The sequence below is a fragment of the Ovis aries genome, chromosome 23 (genome assembly GCF_016772045.2).
Source record: "Ovis aries strain OAR_USU_Benz2616 breed Rambouillet chromosome 23, ARS-UI_Ramb_v3.0, whole genome shotgun sequence".
Lineage (NCBI taxonomy): Eukaryota > Metazoa > Chordata > Mammalia > Artiodactyla > Bovidae > Ovis > Ovis aries.
In genome coordinates, this window is record NC_056076.1 from 61,084,628 (window position 1) to 61,103,594 (window position 18,967).

General features: G+C 47.8%; 1 protein-coding gene across 4 annotated transcripts in view; it reads left to right on the top strand.

Annotated features, from left to right (window-relative positions):
• The window catches only part of TNFRSF11A (TNF receptor superfamily member 11a), a 65,146-nt gene extending 48,307 nt beyond the window's left edge, over positions 1-16,839 (top strand). For 3 of the 4 annotated variants that reach the window (XM_042239673.2, XM_027960852.3, XM_042239674.2), the window contains one exon: positions 14,304-16,839. In XM_042239673.2, coding sequence (XP_042095607.1) covers positions 14,304-14,629 — 326 coding nt within the window. In that variant the 3' untranslated portion in view covers positions 14,630-16,839. Of the gene's footprint in view, positions 1-89 lie in introns of all 4 variants that reach the window. The other variant, XM_042239675.2, reaches the window with a different exon arrangement.
• The last annotated feature ends 2,128 nt before the right edge of the window (positions 16,840-18,967 follow it).

Sequence of the window (18,967 nt, forward strand, 5' to 3'; positions counted from 1 at the left end):
GTCTGCACGACAGGTTTGTGGGCTGTACCCTCTCTCTCTCCGGACTCTCTCTCTTGATTTACACGTGTCTCGTGCCCTTTTGCCTTCAGGCTCCTCGCGATGGGGTTAGGCCTCAAATCCCAGCATTGAGCCCTGAAGACTGTCGACATTGACCTCAGGACTGGCTGAAGTCAAGGCATTCCCTCAGATTTCTGGATTTGGGTGTTGGTTTGTTTTTTCCTAAAGCAACCTAGGCTTCAAATCCCACCCCACAAAACTCATAAATTTCAGGACAACAAACAAAATTGTCTAGTTAATCCTTGAGGAATTAGTATTTATTGAGGGTAGTTTGTTGATTCGGGACTAAATTCATGAGGCAGTGGCTTGCCTGGAGAATCCCAGGGTCGGGGGAGCCTGGTGGGCTGCCGACTATGGGGTCGCACAGTCAGACACGACTAAAGCGACTTAGCAGCAGCAGCAGCAGCTGTCCTTTGATACTTTTTACAAGAAGCCTCTTTTGTAGTCACTGCATAGGATGCATTTATGGAACCAGGAGGATGGTTTTACAATTTAAAATCATGACCGAGATTTATTGCTGGACCACTGCTTGAGCACAAATGACCCACCAATGGTAATATAGCTTCTTTCTGCGAAGGTAAGACACCCTCTGTTTTATTGTGCAGTTACAAGGAACTTTGTCACTGACGCTGAGGGCTTCTTCTGGCTCTGGAGATTATTTGCTGTATTATGGGAAGCAGGGAGGTCAGGGATCTCTTCCAGAAATTTCTAAAAGCTCTAGACACTCTTGCCAGAAAAATAAATATATGAAAAGTGAAGTGAAAGTGTTAGTTGCTCAGTCCTGTCTGACCCTTTGCAACCCCATGGACTGTAGTCCTCCAGGCTCCTCTGTCTGTGGAATTCTCCAGGCAAGAATATTGGAGTGGGTTGCTGTTTCCTTCTTCAGGGGATCTTCCCAACCCAGGGATCAAACCCAGGTCTCTCGCATTGCAGGCAGATTCTTTATCATCTGCACCACGAGGGAAGCCCTATGAATATATGAAAGTGTTAGTTGCTCAGTCCTGTCCAACTCTTTGTGAGCCCATGGACTGTAGCCTCCCAGGCTCCTCTGTCCATGGGACTCTCCAGGCAAGGATGCTGGAGTGGGTTGCCATGCCCTCCTCCAGGGGACCTTCCCAGAACATCGCAGGCAGACTGCTCACCGTCTGAGCCATGTGCACACGCTCTATTTAAAGGGCCTCACAGCCTCCTCCCCTCTGCAAAACCACAAAGCCTAGTCAGAGACACCTTTATTCTGGGATGCTTTTGCTTTCCTGCCTCTTGGTTTAGACCGCCGGCAGCTCTAGCAGCCGATCTCGGAATTGCTTTATAACCATGAGGCAGCTCCATCGGGCCCCGACTGGGGACCGCTTTGTCTCACGCTGGTGATGACTCCTAGCTTATTGAGTAGAAGGGTGAATTTGAATCTGTTTTCCAAGCTTTGCGGTTTGGCTGTACCTACACAGATTCACTGTTGTGTCAATGCTCGATCAGCTCTCAGTCAAACTGAAAGAGGGAGATAAGCTGGGGGCTAGTTTTCAAAGAATCCTGATGTCTTTTTCCTTCCAAAGACCTCAGCTTTCTTTTTTCAAAGATCTTAAGTGATTTCCATATCTAAAAGTTTGGCTCTGTGGTCCGTTTGTGTGGTTCTCTTTCCTTTCTGGAGATGACTTTTCTTTCCACTGGTTGAACACACACACAAAGCGCATGGGGCAGGGGCCAAGTCCCTGATGCTGCTGGGACAGAGCGCTTTCTCAGTTGCTGACGTCACGAAGGTGACGTTGCTGCCGTGTGAAAAACGGACGCAGTTCTAGGAAGAGCAATGTTGGCCAAAGAGAAAGAGATGGTTTTTTTCTTCCTTAGTGTCATGACACCAAAATGGCCGATTTGAACTGTCCTGTGAAGAGTTAAAACTGCCCATCTCTGCTTTTATCCTTTATTTCTCTCCAGCACTAAACATCTAAGCATGGAAAAAAAAAAAATGTGTACCATCCACTAAGTGGTGTTAATTTGCAAGAAGTTTACACTGCTTTTTCTGTCTAAATCTGGTGCTCAGCCATATAAAACATCCGTAGAGCGTTGCCAGCAAGCGGGCCAGATCCATGTTCGCCTGAGGAGCAGCCAGACTGAGTTTTGAGGCTGTGCTGTTGCCTCTATAATTACTTCTACACGAATGGCCTCCCGGTTCCTGGTCCAGATAGCGCTTTCTCACTCTTGCTTTTTTTCTCCTGGCTGTGCCAGGCCTTAGCTGTGGAATGCGGGATCTTTAGCTGTGTCGTTAGTTGGGCCTCCTCCGCCGAGATCATGGAGTCTTAGCCGCTAAACCACCAGGAAGGTCCTCATCAGTGCTGTGCTGTGCTTGGTCATCGCTCAGTCGTGTCCAGCTCTTTGTGGCCCCAAGGACTGTAGCCCACCAGCCTCCTCTGTCCATGGGGATTCTCCAGGCAAAAACACTGGTATGGGTTGCCATGCCCTCCTCCCGGGGATCTTCCCGACCCAGGGACCAAAGCCAGGTCTCCCACATTGCAGGTGGGTTCTTTACTGTCTGAGCCACCAGAGAAGCCCATTATTACTTAAAAAAGAAAGAAAGAAAGAAAGAAAATTCATTTGCCTGTTCCAGGTCTTAGTTGTGGCTTATGGGATCTAGCTCCCTAACCATGGATCAAACCTGGGCCCCCCACATTGGGAGCAAGGCGTCTTAGCCATTGGACCACCAGGGAAGTGCTTCTTTACTGCTTTTTTAAAATTGTCATGATTTATGTTCTATAAAAATGTGTGAAAGAGGATGATGCTTGGGTAAAAGTTATGAGTGGGCTTAATCCTAAAAGGCAGCATCTTCCCAGGACTTGAGGGAGGTGACCTTGAGGGAGGTGACCTTTTTATTGGCTTTTGGATTTATATGTGTGAGGATTTAAAATGGAAAAAAAAAAAAAAACTTGCAACCAAATCAAGTGGTTTGTGCAGAAATGACAGGCCTGGACACTTCCTCAGTAGGAAAAGTACCTTCTTGGCACCCAACTTTTGCAGACGATGATAGCTCTTCAAACAGCTCCATAAGCATACCTTTCAAAAATAACACCCGATGGTAAGTCTATTTTAGTCATGTTACGACTCTTAAAGAGCAGGGAGGATTATCAGCCAAAACCAGTGGAGGGGGAAAAGACACTGGGGTCGAAGTTTATGTAACCATGCCCTAACTTACGCCTTAAAGTCTCCTGATGACGTGATGCTGGTTACCTTGCTGACAAGCTCTTTCACCTGAGTTTGGAGGATTCTGTCTAGAAAATCATTCCATGTGCAGGAAAGAACGGCTTCTGGTGATGCAGGCGTCACCAGTTGGCCAGTGACTTGATTCTGGCTCCTGAGGTGACATAATTGGTTCGGACACTTCTGAGCTGGAGAGAGGTGTTTCTTCATGGGGCTCACAACGATTCTTCATGAGCACACTTAACGATTCTTCATGAGCACCAGCTACACGATTCTCTATCGAGTCTTCACTGAGGTTCTCCTGAGACATGGAGACTTGGAAAAGCTGGGAAGTAGGGATGGGCGCCAGGGAGTGGAGAACACAAAAAGAATCAGTAATCTGAGAAAGCGCAGGCCCCTCTCTAGTGGGCACCCCGCAGGCCCCTTTGCCGGCTCGCCCACCTCCGCCTGGCCCCTTTGGCAGGAACCTCTCCCCTTCCTGCTTGTGCCCACACGCTTCCCTTCGTGTGGCCACCTCATCCCTGCCCTGTCCCCTTTCCAGAGCACCCAGTGCCTCCTGACCTTGAAGTCCCTGCTCAGGTTGTGTCCGACTCTTTGTGACCCCATGGACTGTAGCCCCCTGGCTCCTCTGTCCACGGTTTTCCCGGCAAGAAGACCGGACTGGGTTGCCATTTCCTCCTCCAGGGGATCTTCCAGACCCAAGGACTGAACTCAAGTCTCTTGCACCTCCTGCACTGCAGGCAGATTCTTTAGCACTGAGCCGCCGGGGAAGCTCAAATGCTGCTTCCTAAACGAGGGAAACTCCCCGTCTGTGCCCCCAGCAGCCCCTAGTAACAACCCCTGGCATCCTTCTCACCCAGCCCAGGATACCCACATCTCTAACAACAGCCATCTCGAGGCAGCCACGGCCAGTTAGTTGGTAGGAGTTGCCGGGACCGTCACCACGCCTGGCCTTCCTGGTCTCTCCCAAGGCAGCTTACTCGCTGGATAAATGAATGCCTGTCCATGAGCTCACTCACTCACTCGTCCAGTCGTGAATAACTAGAGGAATGAGAACCGTAGCTCCAGTTTGTCCCCTGACTTCCTCTCAGCCCCCCACATCTCCCGTCTGTCCTGGGGCTTGGGGGCTAGGCAGGGGATGGCAGGACGGCCACTAGCTGTCCTGGGCAGGCTCGGGTGTCCTGGCGGAGGAGGCAGACGTGGCAGGAGTAAGGATGCTGGTCCATCCGAGCGGCACAGACACCCCCAGGCCTGGAGCCCGAGACACAGGAGGGTGAGGGCCCCGCCCGACTCCTGGTCCCCCTTCCAGGCCTCCCATCCCTGGGCCCACCCTGTCCTGAAACGACTGTTTTTGACCATCCACTTCCATCCTGTGAGACAGATAAGGTCTTTTTACCCCAATTTTCTTCCCATTTCTCCCCTCCCCTCAAGCAAAGAACAGTCCTCTGTTTCTGGCGTGCTTCTCTTTCCTGCTGAAATGCCATCCACTGACTTGTATTGATGTTGGAAAGTGAAAAGTGTGAGTCACTCAGTCGTGTCCAACTGTTTTGCGACCCTATGGACTGCAGCCCACCAGGCTCCTCTGTCCATGGAATTGTCCAGGCAAGAATACTGGAGTGGGTTGCCACTCCCTTCTCCAGGGGATCGTCCCCACCTGGGGACTGAACCTGGGTCTCCTTCATTGCAGGCAGAGTCTTTGCTGTCTGAGCACCAGGGAAACTTTGTTTACCTGAGCCATATGTTTGACTTTTAGCCAAGTATTATAGGAGCAGGCATTAGCTCAAGGACTCTATAAGTTAAAAATACTTGATAGTTCAGTTATTTGGTAATAAAATTGAGCATTCACTGGTGCTAAAAGTCAATGCATTATTTCAAAATTTATGAAAATTTTGTTCACTATATACTTTCATTTAGCCCTGCTTGCCTTCTTTCTGTTCTAATGGGGCTCATTTTGGAAAAGGTTTCGTTTATAAGCCATTCTAAGTAATTTTCAAGCATGATTCAGAATGGAACTATTAAATCCTGCTTCCCTTCCCGTATCATCATAGACCCAGTTTCTCCCAAATGCCTGAAACAGATCTTGCATTTCCATAAAAAGGAAAGTCACATGAGAAGCATATGGGTTAAATATAAAATATGTTTTTAAAAAATTCCAGAAGAACCCAATATAGCTTGGGTAATTTGAGTGTATTTGTGTATATTTTTAGTTCTTTTCCTTGGAAGAAAATCTACATGACAATTAGGTGATAATATTTGCTATAGTTCTTGTGATTTAATATTCATACATCATGCATTTTAAACAACATAATAAGCCTTTGAGGAGACAAGTGTGCATTACCTTGCTTTAAAATGTAAATTCTGTCAGGGGTTGGGTTCTTACAAGGAAGCTTATTCTCTCTGCCTGAGAAATAGTGATTCCATGGAGCTTGCTATGCAAGACAGGGGGTTCACAAAGTATAGAATCTTTCTGGTCGTGATAAGACTCTTCATTTCTTCATTGTTTCTGTTGACTTAAAATGCTATTTTTAACTTTCTCAAGTGACCTGAAATCTTTTCTAGCTAAGTCACATTAAATATTAACGTTAAGCCAACCAACCCATTTTAAATGTTAGAAACTTCAGATTTTCCAATTCAATGAACGCCCTCAAGACTTCCCTGGGTAGTCCAGTGGTTAAGACTCCATGCTTCCAATGCAGGGGGCTGGGGCTCAGTCCCTGGTCAGGGAGCTGCGCACCACACGCCACAACAAAGACCAGGTGCAGCCAAGTAAATAAATAAACACCCAGAAAATAAAAAAGCCAGAGCTCTCATGTCATGCTGGTTTTCAAAGCATCCTTTTAGATCGCCTTCACATAGAGGTCTAACAATCGCCTTGTGTTAAGAGACATATTAAGACTGTTCTGACATCCTGAAGGTTGTATTTTTATCAGTGATATCAGAGGTATGAGAGCTGGACCATAAAGAAGGCTGAGCGCCAAAGAATTGATGCTTTTGAATTGTGGTGCTGGAAAAGACTCTGGAGAGTCCCTTGGACAGCAAGGAGATCAAACCAGTCAATCCTAAAGGAAATCCAACCCTGACTGGAAGGACTGATGCTGAAAGTGAAGCTCCAATACTTTGGTCGCCTGATGTGAAGAGCCAACTCACTGGAAAAGACCCTGATGCTGGGAGAGATTGAGAGCAAGAGGAGAAGGGGACGACGGAGGAGGAGATGTTGGACGCCATCGTCGGCTCAAGATGGATTTGAGCAAACTGGGCGACAATGGAGAACAGAAGAGCCTGGCGTGCTGCAGTCCATGGGGTTGCAAAGAGTTGGAAGTGACTTAGCAACTGAACGACAGAGTCAGAGGTTTGCATTACCAGATGCTGGCCAAGTTTGGCTTCCCTGGTGGCTCAGACAGTAAAGAATCTGTCTGTAAAGTGGGAGCCCCCGGTTCGATCCCTGGGTTGGGAAGATCCCCTGGGGAAGGGAATGGCAACCCACTCCAGTATTCTTGCCTGGAGAATTCCATAGACAGAGGAGCCTGGAGGCTTACAGTCCATGGGGTCGCTGAGAGTTGGAACCGGATGAGCAATTAATGCTTACCTTCTTACTTCCTCACAGAAATCCTAGGGGCACATTCCTCACCCAGGACCACACAGCGAGTCAGCAATGAAACCACAACTCACACAGCTGATTCTGAAGCCTGTGCCTTGAACCATGGCACTGTCTCCCTATAAATCAGTGCCAGTGATCCTGTTTCCATTTGTTTATCGTGCACTGGAGAATCCTCAGTGAGCCACAGAATACACACAAACTTGGGCCGGGATTGCTGGCTACTCAGGCTGAGCGAGGGGCGGTGGCCAGGCCAGGCCAGGCCCAGAAGTGTCCGTGGGGAGAGATGCTAGTGTCTGTGCAAAGAGGTGATGGCTCCCCTGGCCTGAGTCCCCTCTGTTGCAGTTACTGCTGCTTTGGTGAGGAAAGCTCTTTCTTCCACATCCTCCAACCTCATCCTGTTTTGCAAGTAAAATAAAATAAACGCCAGGGGCAGCTTTGATTGGGGAAAAGCTGGCAGAAAGGCAGCTTCAGACAGTGAGGAAGAGGGACGTGACTGGCCTGGTTTAGCTTGTATTCCCAGAGGTCTGTGGCTTGTTCGTGTGTGCTCAGCTGCTCCGGTCGAGTTCCGCTCTTTGTGACCCCATGGACTGTAGCCTACCAGGCTCCTTTGTCCGTGGGATTTCCCGGGCCCCTCCTCCAGGGGATCTTCCTGACCCAGGGATCAAACCCACGTCTCCTGCTACTCTTGCACTGCAGGTGGATTCTTTACCTGCTGAGCCACCGAGGATACCCCTGTGGACAGCTGGGGCCTATAAAGACCTCGAGTCTTCCTAAGGCCTCTTGGACAAGCCTCATGCACCCCCTTCCTTCTTCACAGTCCCCCCTTACCAGCCAGAACATCCTGCCGTGTCCTTGGTTCTCAGTGGAGAGAGCTACCCCTCCCAGGGCCTGCGCCAACTGCAGAAACCATGCAGCCATGGGGCACCCACCGTGTGGACGTGCAGCCCTACCGCCTCGCCGCCCCAGGCCTCGGCCTGTCAGGTCCATTCGCACGACCATGTAAAACGCACTGAATGGTGGAAAGCAGATCTTAGGGAATGATTAGTTGTAGGCAAGGACAATTCTGGACTGAGGCATAACATAAGATAAGGATATCACCAACTCACTCAAAACCTTGCCCTACTCTCGGACTTCCTTGGTGGCCCAATGGTTAAGACTCTGAGTTTCCAGTGCAGGCGCCGCAGGTTCAATCCCTGGTCCGAGAACTAAGACCCCATATGCTGCTCGGTCCAGCCAGAGAGAGAAAGAGGCCTTGACCTTCTCTCGTGCTACACCCAGCTCACAGCTGACCTGCAGGATGAAAACCGAGGCCGTGGGAGAATCCGCGTAGAAGTACTCAGATGAGTGTTCAAACCAGAGATGGTTAGAACAATGGACCACTTCAGCCAAGAAAACAAAAGTTGGTTAGATATCTAGAGGTAAGTGCCCTTTCAGTCTTCAAGATCAGTTGAAATCCTTCAACAGTGGAAAACAGCATGACTGCTCGAGACCTTTCCCGGTTGGGAAGCGTCACGAGCACAGCTGTTAGGTTCTGGGAGTAGTAATGCCAGCCTTGCACCTGTGAAAAATTCTTTGTTATTTCCCAAGCGTTTTGCAAGCCGCCACCTCATCCGACCCTACGCCATCCTGCCAGGTATTCACGCAATCCTGTGTTCATTCATTTCACATTTATCATATGCCTGCTCTGGCGGCTGCACCTGCCGGGCTAGATGGGCTTGAATGCTGATGCTCGTTTCATGAAGGAGCAGACCACACTGTAGGTGGTTTGTCCGATTCCACAGCGAGTCGAGGCCAAGCCTGGGGAGGACCAGGGCTTTCAGAGCCTGTCTGCTCCTCCGTCCCAGCCCCGTTTCTGGCCCTCCTGGACTCGGGCAGCCACTGAAACCAGCGCCCCGCTAGTCACCGTCATGCGCTTTCTGCTCTTCAGGGAGTGAGACACCACTCTAGGCAGCCAAAATCTTTTTGCTATTGAAGTTGAGACGGTGGAGACTAGCACGCCATTGAAGCTAGTAGATTACTTGCAGGTGAGTCTGCCTGTGACAAGGCTGGGAAAGAAGGGTGTTAGTTTTCATTGCTGAAGCCACGTCAGTCAGTCCAGGGGGGAAAGAAACAAGCCTGGGGCGCTCAGGTGCAGAGTAAGGGCAGGCTGGTGTGATAATGCCGCCCGTCTGGCGTAGCGGGGACGCGCAGTGAGGTCTGGACACGGGCGTTGCACCACCGTTACTGCTTCCCCAGTGGCACTGGTGGTAAAGAACCTTCAGGAGACATGAGGGGCGAGGGTTCGATCCCTGGGTCGGGAAGATCCCCTGGAGGAGAGCATGGCAACCCACTCTAGTATTCTTGCCTGGAGAATCCCATGGACAGGAGCCTGGAGGGCTACAGTCCACGGGGTCGTGAAGAGTCGCACTCAACTGAGCACACAGTCACATCACTGTTATCACTGCAATAGTGACCCAGCTTAATCTCAATCTAGCTGCCCTTTAGCACAGAGGAACCCGCATTCTCCTAGCCTCTGCAGAGGGAGCTGATGGGAGCCGACAGCACGCTGACGGATGACTCACAGCTAGTGGGTCCCTCTAGGCTGCAACGCCTAGGACCTGCGGCTCCTCCCCAGTGAGTGGCCAGGCTTACTAAAATCCATGGGTCATCCCAGTCCCATGAGTGTGAGCTGATCCTGTTGTAATTTTAAACTTTAACTGAACATTAACTGGTTTAAAAAAATGAATTTGATAAGCATGAGAATTATTTCTATGAAAATGATGAAGTGCTTCAGGACAATTCAAAGTATGAGCTGCTAAAATCCTTTTGCTATTGAAGGTGGGATTGGTGAGACTATCCAAGATTGGGGGGATAAAACTCTAGAAGGATTCTGCACTTAGACCACTTGGCAGCTGACTGAGTGCTCATTGTACTTTTTAAAATATAACCTAAATTTTTTAAAATATTTATTTGGCTGCTCTGGGTCTTGTCTGCAGCACGTGGGATCTTTAGCTGGGGCCTGCGAACCCTTAGTTGTGCAGCCCGTGGGATCTAGTTCCCTAGCCTGGGATAAAACCTGAGCTCCCCGCATTGGGAGTGCGGAGTCTTAGCCACTGGACCGCCAGGGAAGTCCGCTCCTTTCACTTTAAATGAACCAAAACAAGATCAGAAGCAAACCCTTCCGGGAATCATTGATAAGTGAGCAGACCTTTTCTCAAAGGGACAAGTCTCAGTAATTCTCCATCGGAAAGTGGGTGTTGAAAGTTTTACAGCAAGTGACGTGTGACTTGAACACCAAGGAAACATATCATATAATCTGTGTTTTAGGAGCACTGGTGGATAGCCTCTGCAACTCTAGAGTTTTTAAAAACTTAAGTTCTTTCTCAATAGAGAAAATTAGATCGGCAGACAGGTCTGCAATATTGAAACATGTCCAATTTTTAAAATGTTACCTCCCCAAAGAGTGACACTAAGTTAGAGCATCAGGGAGGGGGAGAACACAGAGCAGGACTTCTGAGGGCTGCCTGTCACCAGCTGTCAAGTTTCCAGAGCCCAGGGAAATGAAACTATGAAGCCCCTTGTGCAAATCTTAGTAAGAGCTTCAAGATGCTGGCAGCAACATTAAACAAGGCTGGGGCCCTTCTGAGCACAGGGTCCTGGGTGCCTGTGCTGGTCACATGCCCGTGAACATGGCTCCATTGCCACTGACTGCTACTGGCAAGTAAGTAGAACTTCGTTAAGAAGTCTCGTTTGTACCAGTTTATTACTCATAAAAAGTCAGTGTGAATGGAACAGACTTGGACTTGATCAAAGATGGTCTTTATCATTAATTGTACTTCTGACAAGGAAATACATGAAGAATAAAATTGAGACTCTCATACTCTTTCTAGGTAGCTGGTCTTTACATCCTAATTGTCAGGAATTTAAAGGTTTTTTTTTTTTTTTTTTTTTTTGGTCCTCTCCCCTCTACTTTACCTCCCCCTCCCAAGAATAATATTCTTGATCCAATCTATGGATCAAAGAATTCTGAAATGTTTAAATATATCTCTCATGCAAAAGGGTTTGAGTTCTATTTTGGAAAAAATTAGAAAATAAAAATATAGACCCCTAAATAGAGTAAATCAAAGGTATGTTGGCCATGAGGCAAAGGCATGGAATGAAATTCTTAAGAAGAAAAGTTTAACAAAATCTTGACATGTAAGAGGATGGTTTAAAAAATTGTTTTTCAATCTGAGTTCAGACAAACTGAAGATTCTGACAAGGAATAAGGTTTAACAGCAATGGAGTCATGATGACGATTTGTTGGAAAACAAAACTTTAAAGGATGGAGAAATTATATATATCATGACAAAAACAGATAAATCAATACAAAGAGGATGAAGAGGATATTTAATTCAAGACCATAAATCAGTCATACTGTGGTGAGCATTGCCCTGTGTGTAGGTTTATAATTTTGAAAAATGACAGAATCAGCAGTCGATGTTGAAATAATAAAAAGCTGGAAGAAATATACCAAGAAAACAAAAATCACACTTTAAAGCCACTTACAATTGCTGCTCTTATTAAATAAACATAGTATCTTTTATCTTTTATTGTTAAACATGGTATATTTTAAATTGGAATGGAATGTTTATGGTATACACATATCGCTTTTGGTTTCTCACTTTGACTTTTGTGTTAAACTAACTAGTGATCCCTCAACTAGGAAGACTTCTCCTACTTATGGTCACTCATTCTGCTGCTACTGTGGCAGGGGCTCTTGTGTCAGGCTTGGCTGGTTGCTGAGTTACTTGAAAAAGTCATTTACAAGTTCATATCTTAAACATCTTTAACTTAAAACATATAACTTACAGTCACACATTGACTTTTTTTAGTACAGGGACATATGTGTTGGTTGGTTATAGTTTCCTGAGCCTTTTTCACATTAACCACACCACCATAATTCCCAATTTCTGTTTCTTTAGTGGGGAATGAGAAATTGTAGATCTCTGCAGAACAAATTTGAGTGTAAACTCCTTCTGCACTTTTAAAGACCCCTTTTCTTTTTTTCTTTTAACAGAGGCCTTGGCCAGTTCAGCAGCTTGTTGATGTCTTTTGTGTTTAGTGGCTCACATTTATTTGGGTCATTGCAAAGCATTCACTTTAGTTTTCTTAGAAACATTTGCTTTTTTTCACACTTACATTTCACAACTTTACACAAAGCAGGTTCAGTTCCAGACCACCACAATAAAGCACACATCACATGAACCTCTTGGTTTCCCAGTGCGTATGAAGTTGTGTTTACACCATACACTGTCTATTAAGCGTGATAGCATGTCTAAAAACCAATGTAGATGCCTTAAAAATACTTTACTGCCAAGAACTGCTGACATTATCTGACATCGCGGGGTTGCCACAAACCTTCAATTTATACAAAACCCAGTGTGTTCAAAGCACAATAAACTCAAGCAAGAAAACAAGGTATGCTATGCTTGTATTTAATTAAATTTCATGAGTTCAACTGATTAAAAACAGACCTGAGAACTTGGTAACTGGTGGGAGCAGAAAGACATCGGCATACTGGAGAGTAGACCCCTAGCTTAGGGTGTGCTGGGTTATAAGAACATCTGTATACTTTTTAATTTTTATTTCATATTGGAGTTTAATTTACAATGTTTTAGTTTCAGGTGGACAGCAAAGTGATTCAGTTATATGCATACCTATTCTTTTTCAAATTCTTTTCCCATTTAGGTTATTACAGAATATTGAGTAGAGTTCCTACAAAGACAGTAGGTCTTTGTAGGTTGTTTTAAATACAGCAGTATCATATATCAATTCCAAGCTCCCAACTCATGCCCTCTTTCATTTCTCCCCTTTGGTAACTATAAGTTGTTTTCTGTGCGTCTGCTTCTGTCTGTACATAGGTTCATTTGTTTTGTTCTTTTAAGATCCCTCCTATAAGTGGTGTCATGTATTTGTCTTTCTCTGTCTGATTTGCTTACTATGATCATCTCTAGGTCCATCCATGTTGCTGCAGATCACATCATTTCATCTTTCCGAATGGCTGAGTAATACGCCGCTGTATATATGTCCCACTTTCTTTATTCATTCCTCTGTTGGTGGACATGTAGGTTGCTCCCATGTTTTGGTTATTGTAAACAGCACTGCAGTGAACACTGGGCTGCGTTATCCTTTCAAATTACACTTTTCTCTGGATATTTGCCCAGGAGTGGGATTGCTAGGTCATTTTTTAGAGGGAATGGAGAACGTGTTGGTGAGTGGAATACTAGCTGGCCTTGCCTAAGTTGCTTGGGGAATTAATAAATAAATCCCCGCCAACACCCACCTAGGGGCACACCCAACACAGCTACCTACGGGAAAAACAGCAGGAGTTATAAATCCTCAATTATGACTTCCAATTTGTGGCTCATATTTGAAATCTGTTTTCACTGAAATCCCTGTAGTGGGCCACAGGGCCTGTCTCAGCATCTCTGCAGGTGCCCTTTGGGTGGACGGAAGGCTCCTGGTTGTTTCTTCAGTCAGACCATCCAAAATATGCCCTCCATATTGGAGGAAGTCTCTTCGTGGAGAGTAATGACAAAAACAGTTTTACTTGTGAAAAGTTTTATTAAGCTTTGTCATAACAGAGAAGGAACAAAAGATGAAGTTAATAGTGAGGCACTGTTTGGCTGCTCACCTTCGCTGGTCAGAGTGAGATTCTGCTTGCGTTGCTGATGTTTGGGGCTTTTCTGCTTCTGCTTGGTATCTGGCACTGATTTTTGCCCGGGGTCATTTCTAGAGCAATCAGTCTTTAAAACAGGAGAATAAGAGGCGGCAGTTGTCCTAACATTGATGAACTTTCTATTTGGTTTTCAAAAAGCCCACTAATTAAAGACTGGCTAAATCCAGTCACCCACAAAAGGTCTTGATAGAACACCCTGGGGACAAAACAACCCCCCACCTCAGGGTTCAGAAGGGAACAGTGATTTGTAAGATTGTTTTTGAGGTTTTTTTTTCTTCTTTTCATGTTAGTCTTATGAATCTCGTTCTCTAGGAGTTAAAAAAAATGTTAAGGAAGTTCATTTCGACTAGATACTGGGCCCACGTGGCCGCAGGGCCATCCAGGGCTGAGCTCAGGGGCCTCTCCAGGGAGGGGAAAAAGACGGGAGTCCGCTGAGCGAGGAGGCTGGGCTGAGTGGGCCCCAGGTCGGCTCCAGCCTCTGCGTCTTTGCTGACACGCGGACCCCCGCTGCGCCCTCGGCGTGTCTGCGGCGCACCAGTCACACGCGCGCGCCCGTCGGCACTCCCGAACCATCTGAGGGTCTGCGAGCCTGCCCGCGTGTCGCCCATGCGGCCAGCGACGAGGCCGAGGCGTCTCCTTCGCGCCCTTCCTCCCCTGGTCAGGCCGGGTGAGGCGACGGAGCCCGTCCGGAGCCGGGGTGGGTCCCCCGGCCTCCCGCCCAGATCCTGACTCACCGCGCTTCCCTCTTGCTCTCCCCTGCAGGCAGTGTGACTGGAAACAGTAACTCCACGTTTATTTCCAGCGGGCAGGTGATGAACTTCAAGGGCGACATCATCGTGGTCTACGTCAGTCAGAACTCGCAGGAGGGCCCGGCGGGGCCGGGCGGCGGCGCGGGGGAGCCGGCGGGACGCCCGGTGCAGGAGGAGAGCCCGCCGAGCCGCGACTCGTTCGCCGGCCTCGGGCCGCGCTTCCCGGACGCGTGCCCCGGCCTCGGCGTGGGCCCAGGACTGCAGGAGCGCGGCGCCCCGGCGCCCGACAAGGCCTCGCGGCCGGTGCAGGAGCAGGGGGCGGCCGAGACGCGGCGCTGAGCTGGGAGCACCCTCCGCAGTTCTCGGCGCCGCTCGGGGCCGCGGGGCCTCCGCACGCGCGCCACGCACGTCGGGAGCCGCGTCGCCGCCTGGCGGCGGGGCGGGGCGGGGCGGGGCCGGGGGCGTGGTCTCTGGTGGGCGGGGCCATTGTCCAGCGTCTGCGCCTTCACGCCCCTGCACAGCTGCGTGAAATGACTCGGCGTCCTTCGTCCATCTGCTTAGATGGGATCGAGGACTTGGGAGGGGGGGAAATGTACGTTTGTTGTTACTACTCTGGCGTCCACAGTCAAGTGTCAGTGCATTGCACAGGTACACGTTGCTGTCTTCAGTCGCTCCACTTTTTACCTCTTTTTCTAGTTTTTCTTCTCCTTTGACCTCCCATTATGAGCTCATCAGTAGTTCGCCTCTCCGTGGCCTCTGTTTCTACGGCTGCCCGTTCCATTTGGGTCTGTACCCCCGCCCTTTCTCCATATTTTATATTTGTGTCTCACTGTCTTTCATGACGTTTTTCTTGATACTGTCTCCTCACCCCACCCCGTTTCTTTTTACTATTTAACGATTTTCTTGAAAATTCTGCGGGTGACAGTCTTCTTTATATTTCCTTCACCCCTTCTCACAAGCAGGTGTCTGTAGTGATGGAAGGGGAGGGGGCGAGGAGTCTGTATTAAGCACTTTGGGAAAAGGCTATAGAAATGTGAAACCTGGCGGGAAGCTTGGGAAACAAGAGGAGAGACTTTGAGCTTTTGAAAACTTTTCTGAGTTCTTAGTTTTCTCAAGGAAGGGAGAATCCCCCTGAATATTTTTAGGTGTGTGTCAACTTCTAGGCAGCCCAAAGCTGCAATTTGTGTCTTTCTCCTTTAATCCATCTCAAAATGGTTCATCCCCATCCATGCGGAGATGAATGTGCATCCCCATCCCGACAGAGACAGCAGAACTCGGGTATCTAAATGTCTAAAAATCTCCACGTTGCTGCACTCGGCTTTCTCATTTCTCAAGAATGGGGAAAACGTGGAATGAGTAGGATATGGGATGATGGCCTGCACACTCAGTGGAAAAAAAAAAAGGTGCTGGGAAAGTTCAAGAAAGGAAGAATAAAGATGTTAATATGCATTGTTTCTTTCTAAACAAGAATAGCATGAATGTGTTTAAGCGATAGGCCCCATTTTCTTCCTAATGTGTGTCTGTGGTTTAGCCTTGTAAAAGTGGAAAACATTCCTGTTATTTTCCATGCATCTGAATTAAAAACCAAATCCTTATATTGTGAACTTAAGAAATTTTATCATAGAGATGCTCTTAGCATCAGTGCCCTTGTGAGGAACATACAGTGTGAGCAAGTTGAAAGGAGTTACCCCGCGGATTTCATCTATTGTGGCCAGTTAGCATTTGTTTTCCTCAGGTACTGAAGTTACAATGCCTGGGCACATTAAAATTGATTTTGTGGATCTGGTAGGTTTTGAAAGTGCTAATAGTAGTCACTGTCCAGACTTGAATCACCTCAAACAGGGGTTTCTCCCTGTTGGTTGCAGGTCTGTTGGAAATGCTAGAATAGTAGCTGTCAATTATTATTTTTAACGGAGAAGCAGAGGTGGCTCTATAATTTCTGTGGCTCCTTAGCAGACATGAAAAGTGGCAGGAAATAAGCTTATTGCCAGAATGATCCTTTGGTGAGAATTTACTGTCTGCACTGCCCTTTTAGATAACATCCATCCAAAGACAGGTGTTATAGAAATGGAAGTAACTATTATGCCTTTTGTCATATCACAGTTCACTGAGGAGAAGGTAGAGCTGAGGACCCAAGTTTCCACTGTGACTGTCACACCTCACTGATACTTTACCTTTCTCTGCTTCCTTTTTTTAAAGTTTTCCTACAAAAAGGCACTAATGGTCATTTTTGACACTTTCCCTACTTGGAAATAACAAAAGAATGCTACAGTGAATGTTAAAGTTTCTTGAGCTCCTTAAATAAAAGGTGCTAAAAAACACGTAAGAATCTGCTTTCAGAAGAAGCTAGTATTCTGTTCCCATGCTGATCCCTGCTAATTCTATATTGATCCAAAGACAGTTAAATGATGGAAGATGGATAGCAAATATAGCTCTGTGTCTGTGTAGTAGAGAGTTGGGTATGACAGATGTAAACAGGATGAAATGAAGACAGTAATGAAAAACTGGGGAATGTGATAAAGAGATTATTAAACTTATATTTGACAACACACTTTTTTTCATGGCTTGTTTAAACAAATCTTTTTGTGAAATACTGACCTGACTTCTTTCTGATCTCTGTGGCGTGCCGTGGTGTATCACATGTTGGTTGTATTGTGTCATTGGCGGAAACCTTGGCAAGAGCTGGGACATGAAGTGCCTTGTTTTAATAATATAGCCACCGTAGATCTCCCCAGTCAAATTCTTTAAAGTGCGGGTTGCTGTGTGGTGGAGGGGGTGAAGGGAAATGGAGTCTGGTGTTTTCCACCCCCACCTAGTTCAATTCTCAGAAATAGAAAGAATTAATTTCTTCGCTCTCCTTGTAAGGAAAAGAGCAGTTTGAGTGTGAGATATTGGGACCTTCATAGGGCAAGAAGAGAGAGGGCTCTGCATGTGTAACGAGGTACCCTAAAACTCAGTGGTTTAAAACAACCACCATTGACTTAGCTCCCACCTCTGGGTTGGCTCAACTTGGTTGGTTCACTAGGCTGGGGTGAGCCTGGCTGGACTTGCTGAGCCATGTGCAGATTGCTGGCTGGTTGGCTGGGGGCTGGCCGGCTGGATGCTGGACTGAACCCGCTCCCTGCGGTCCCCTCATTCTCCCAGCAGGCTGCCCTGGCCTGCCTGTCCTGGTGATGGCTGAGTTCCCAGAGAGCAAGCAAAACCGTCCCATGCTTTTGAGACCTAAGCTTGAACTGGCAGGCTGACACTACTGCCTCATTCTTTGAGCAGAGCAAGACACGGGCAGGACCGCTCAGATTGAAGGGGAGGGCACGCAGAGCTGCAGGGAACCCTGGGGGATTGGTAGACAGCAAAGGGGGCGTGGGGCCCTTTTGCCATCTCTCTACCACAGGCACGTTGTTGGTTATCAGATGATGTGGGGAGGGTGCGTCGGGAGCCGGGGAGGAACATTTCCCAGCCCTGATCAGGGCTTCCTTCTCCGGCGAGCAGGTTCCCTTGCTGCAGACGACAGAGAATTCCTGCAAGTGAGAGACTTGCATTCGTATTTCAGTATGAAATTCCTTCCAAAGCCAGGTGCCCGTGATGACCGCACTGGGTCTACAGTACTGTTGCATGCCATTGGCACAGATCGTGGAAAAGTGATAATTTATAGAACCAGGGAAATTGGTGAGATCTTTGGGTAGAGGAACCTGTTCACAAACAGATAAACGATGTTGTGTTCACTGTTCAGGCTGATGTAATGAACAGACTCTTGATGGCGAGGTGCTGGGCAGAAGGGTGACCTGAGGCACAGTGCTGCTCGGGTGGAAGAGGTATAATTTTGAAGTTTTTTCTCTTTGACAGTCTCTGATGGCATGTGACTCCCTTTGGCCATCTGCTTTGGGGGGCTCTGGGTATGAGCTGCATAACGTCCTTTTGTGAGAAAGGATAAATCATTCAAAGGTCCAAACGTTTGGTTGGTGAGTCTGAGTCATTTCTATTCAGTGTGCTTTTGATGCTTGGGCCACGAGCATCCCTGGAAAAGAGGGTGAGGATAACTAGAGGGTCCCAGGGAGTCCAGGGGTGTTCTAGATTGCTGGGGAGGACTGTAAACATTGCTCTGCTGCAGTGCTGGGAAGGGGTTGTCTGTGCAGTTTCTGACTCCCCAGGGCTATGCTGGTGAACGGACCACCTTGCACCTACTGCAGCCTTGCTGAAAACAGGTGGGGGTTGGGGGCCTGAAACTGGGCCTTGGTGGAGCCAGCAGGTGGCACAAGCATGGCAGGTGGTATCACAGGAAGGAATCAGCAAAGGTGCCGGGCGGGGGGGCACGGAGGCTGGAAAGCCTGGACCAGCACTTGCTGGTGGCCCCTGCTGAGGAACTGCCTCCCTTGGTGGAACAGCCCCATGTGGCCCGAGGGTTGAAGCGTATGGAGGGACCCCTAAGGGATTCTGATGCGGCCTCTGCGACTCGCTGCACCGTGGTCTCTCACAGCTCCTGGGAGTCTGATTTTATGTCTGTCTGTCTGTCCACCTCACCACTCCGGTTATCTTGACCCCAGGGTGAGGTTGACACTCATGCTTAGCCAGTATCTCTTCTCCCCATTCCCTTAGTGTTAATAAAAATAGCATGTACACTTTCCAAAAAAAAAATCTTCATTGAAGAATAAGATGTCTAATAGCATCAAAGTTAAAAAG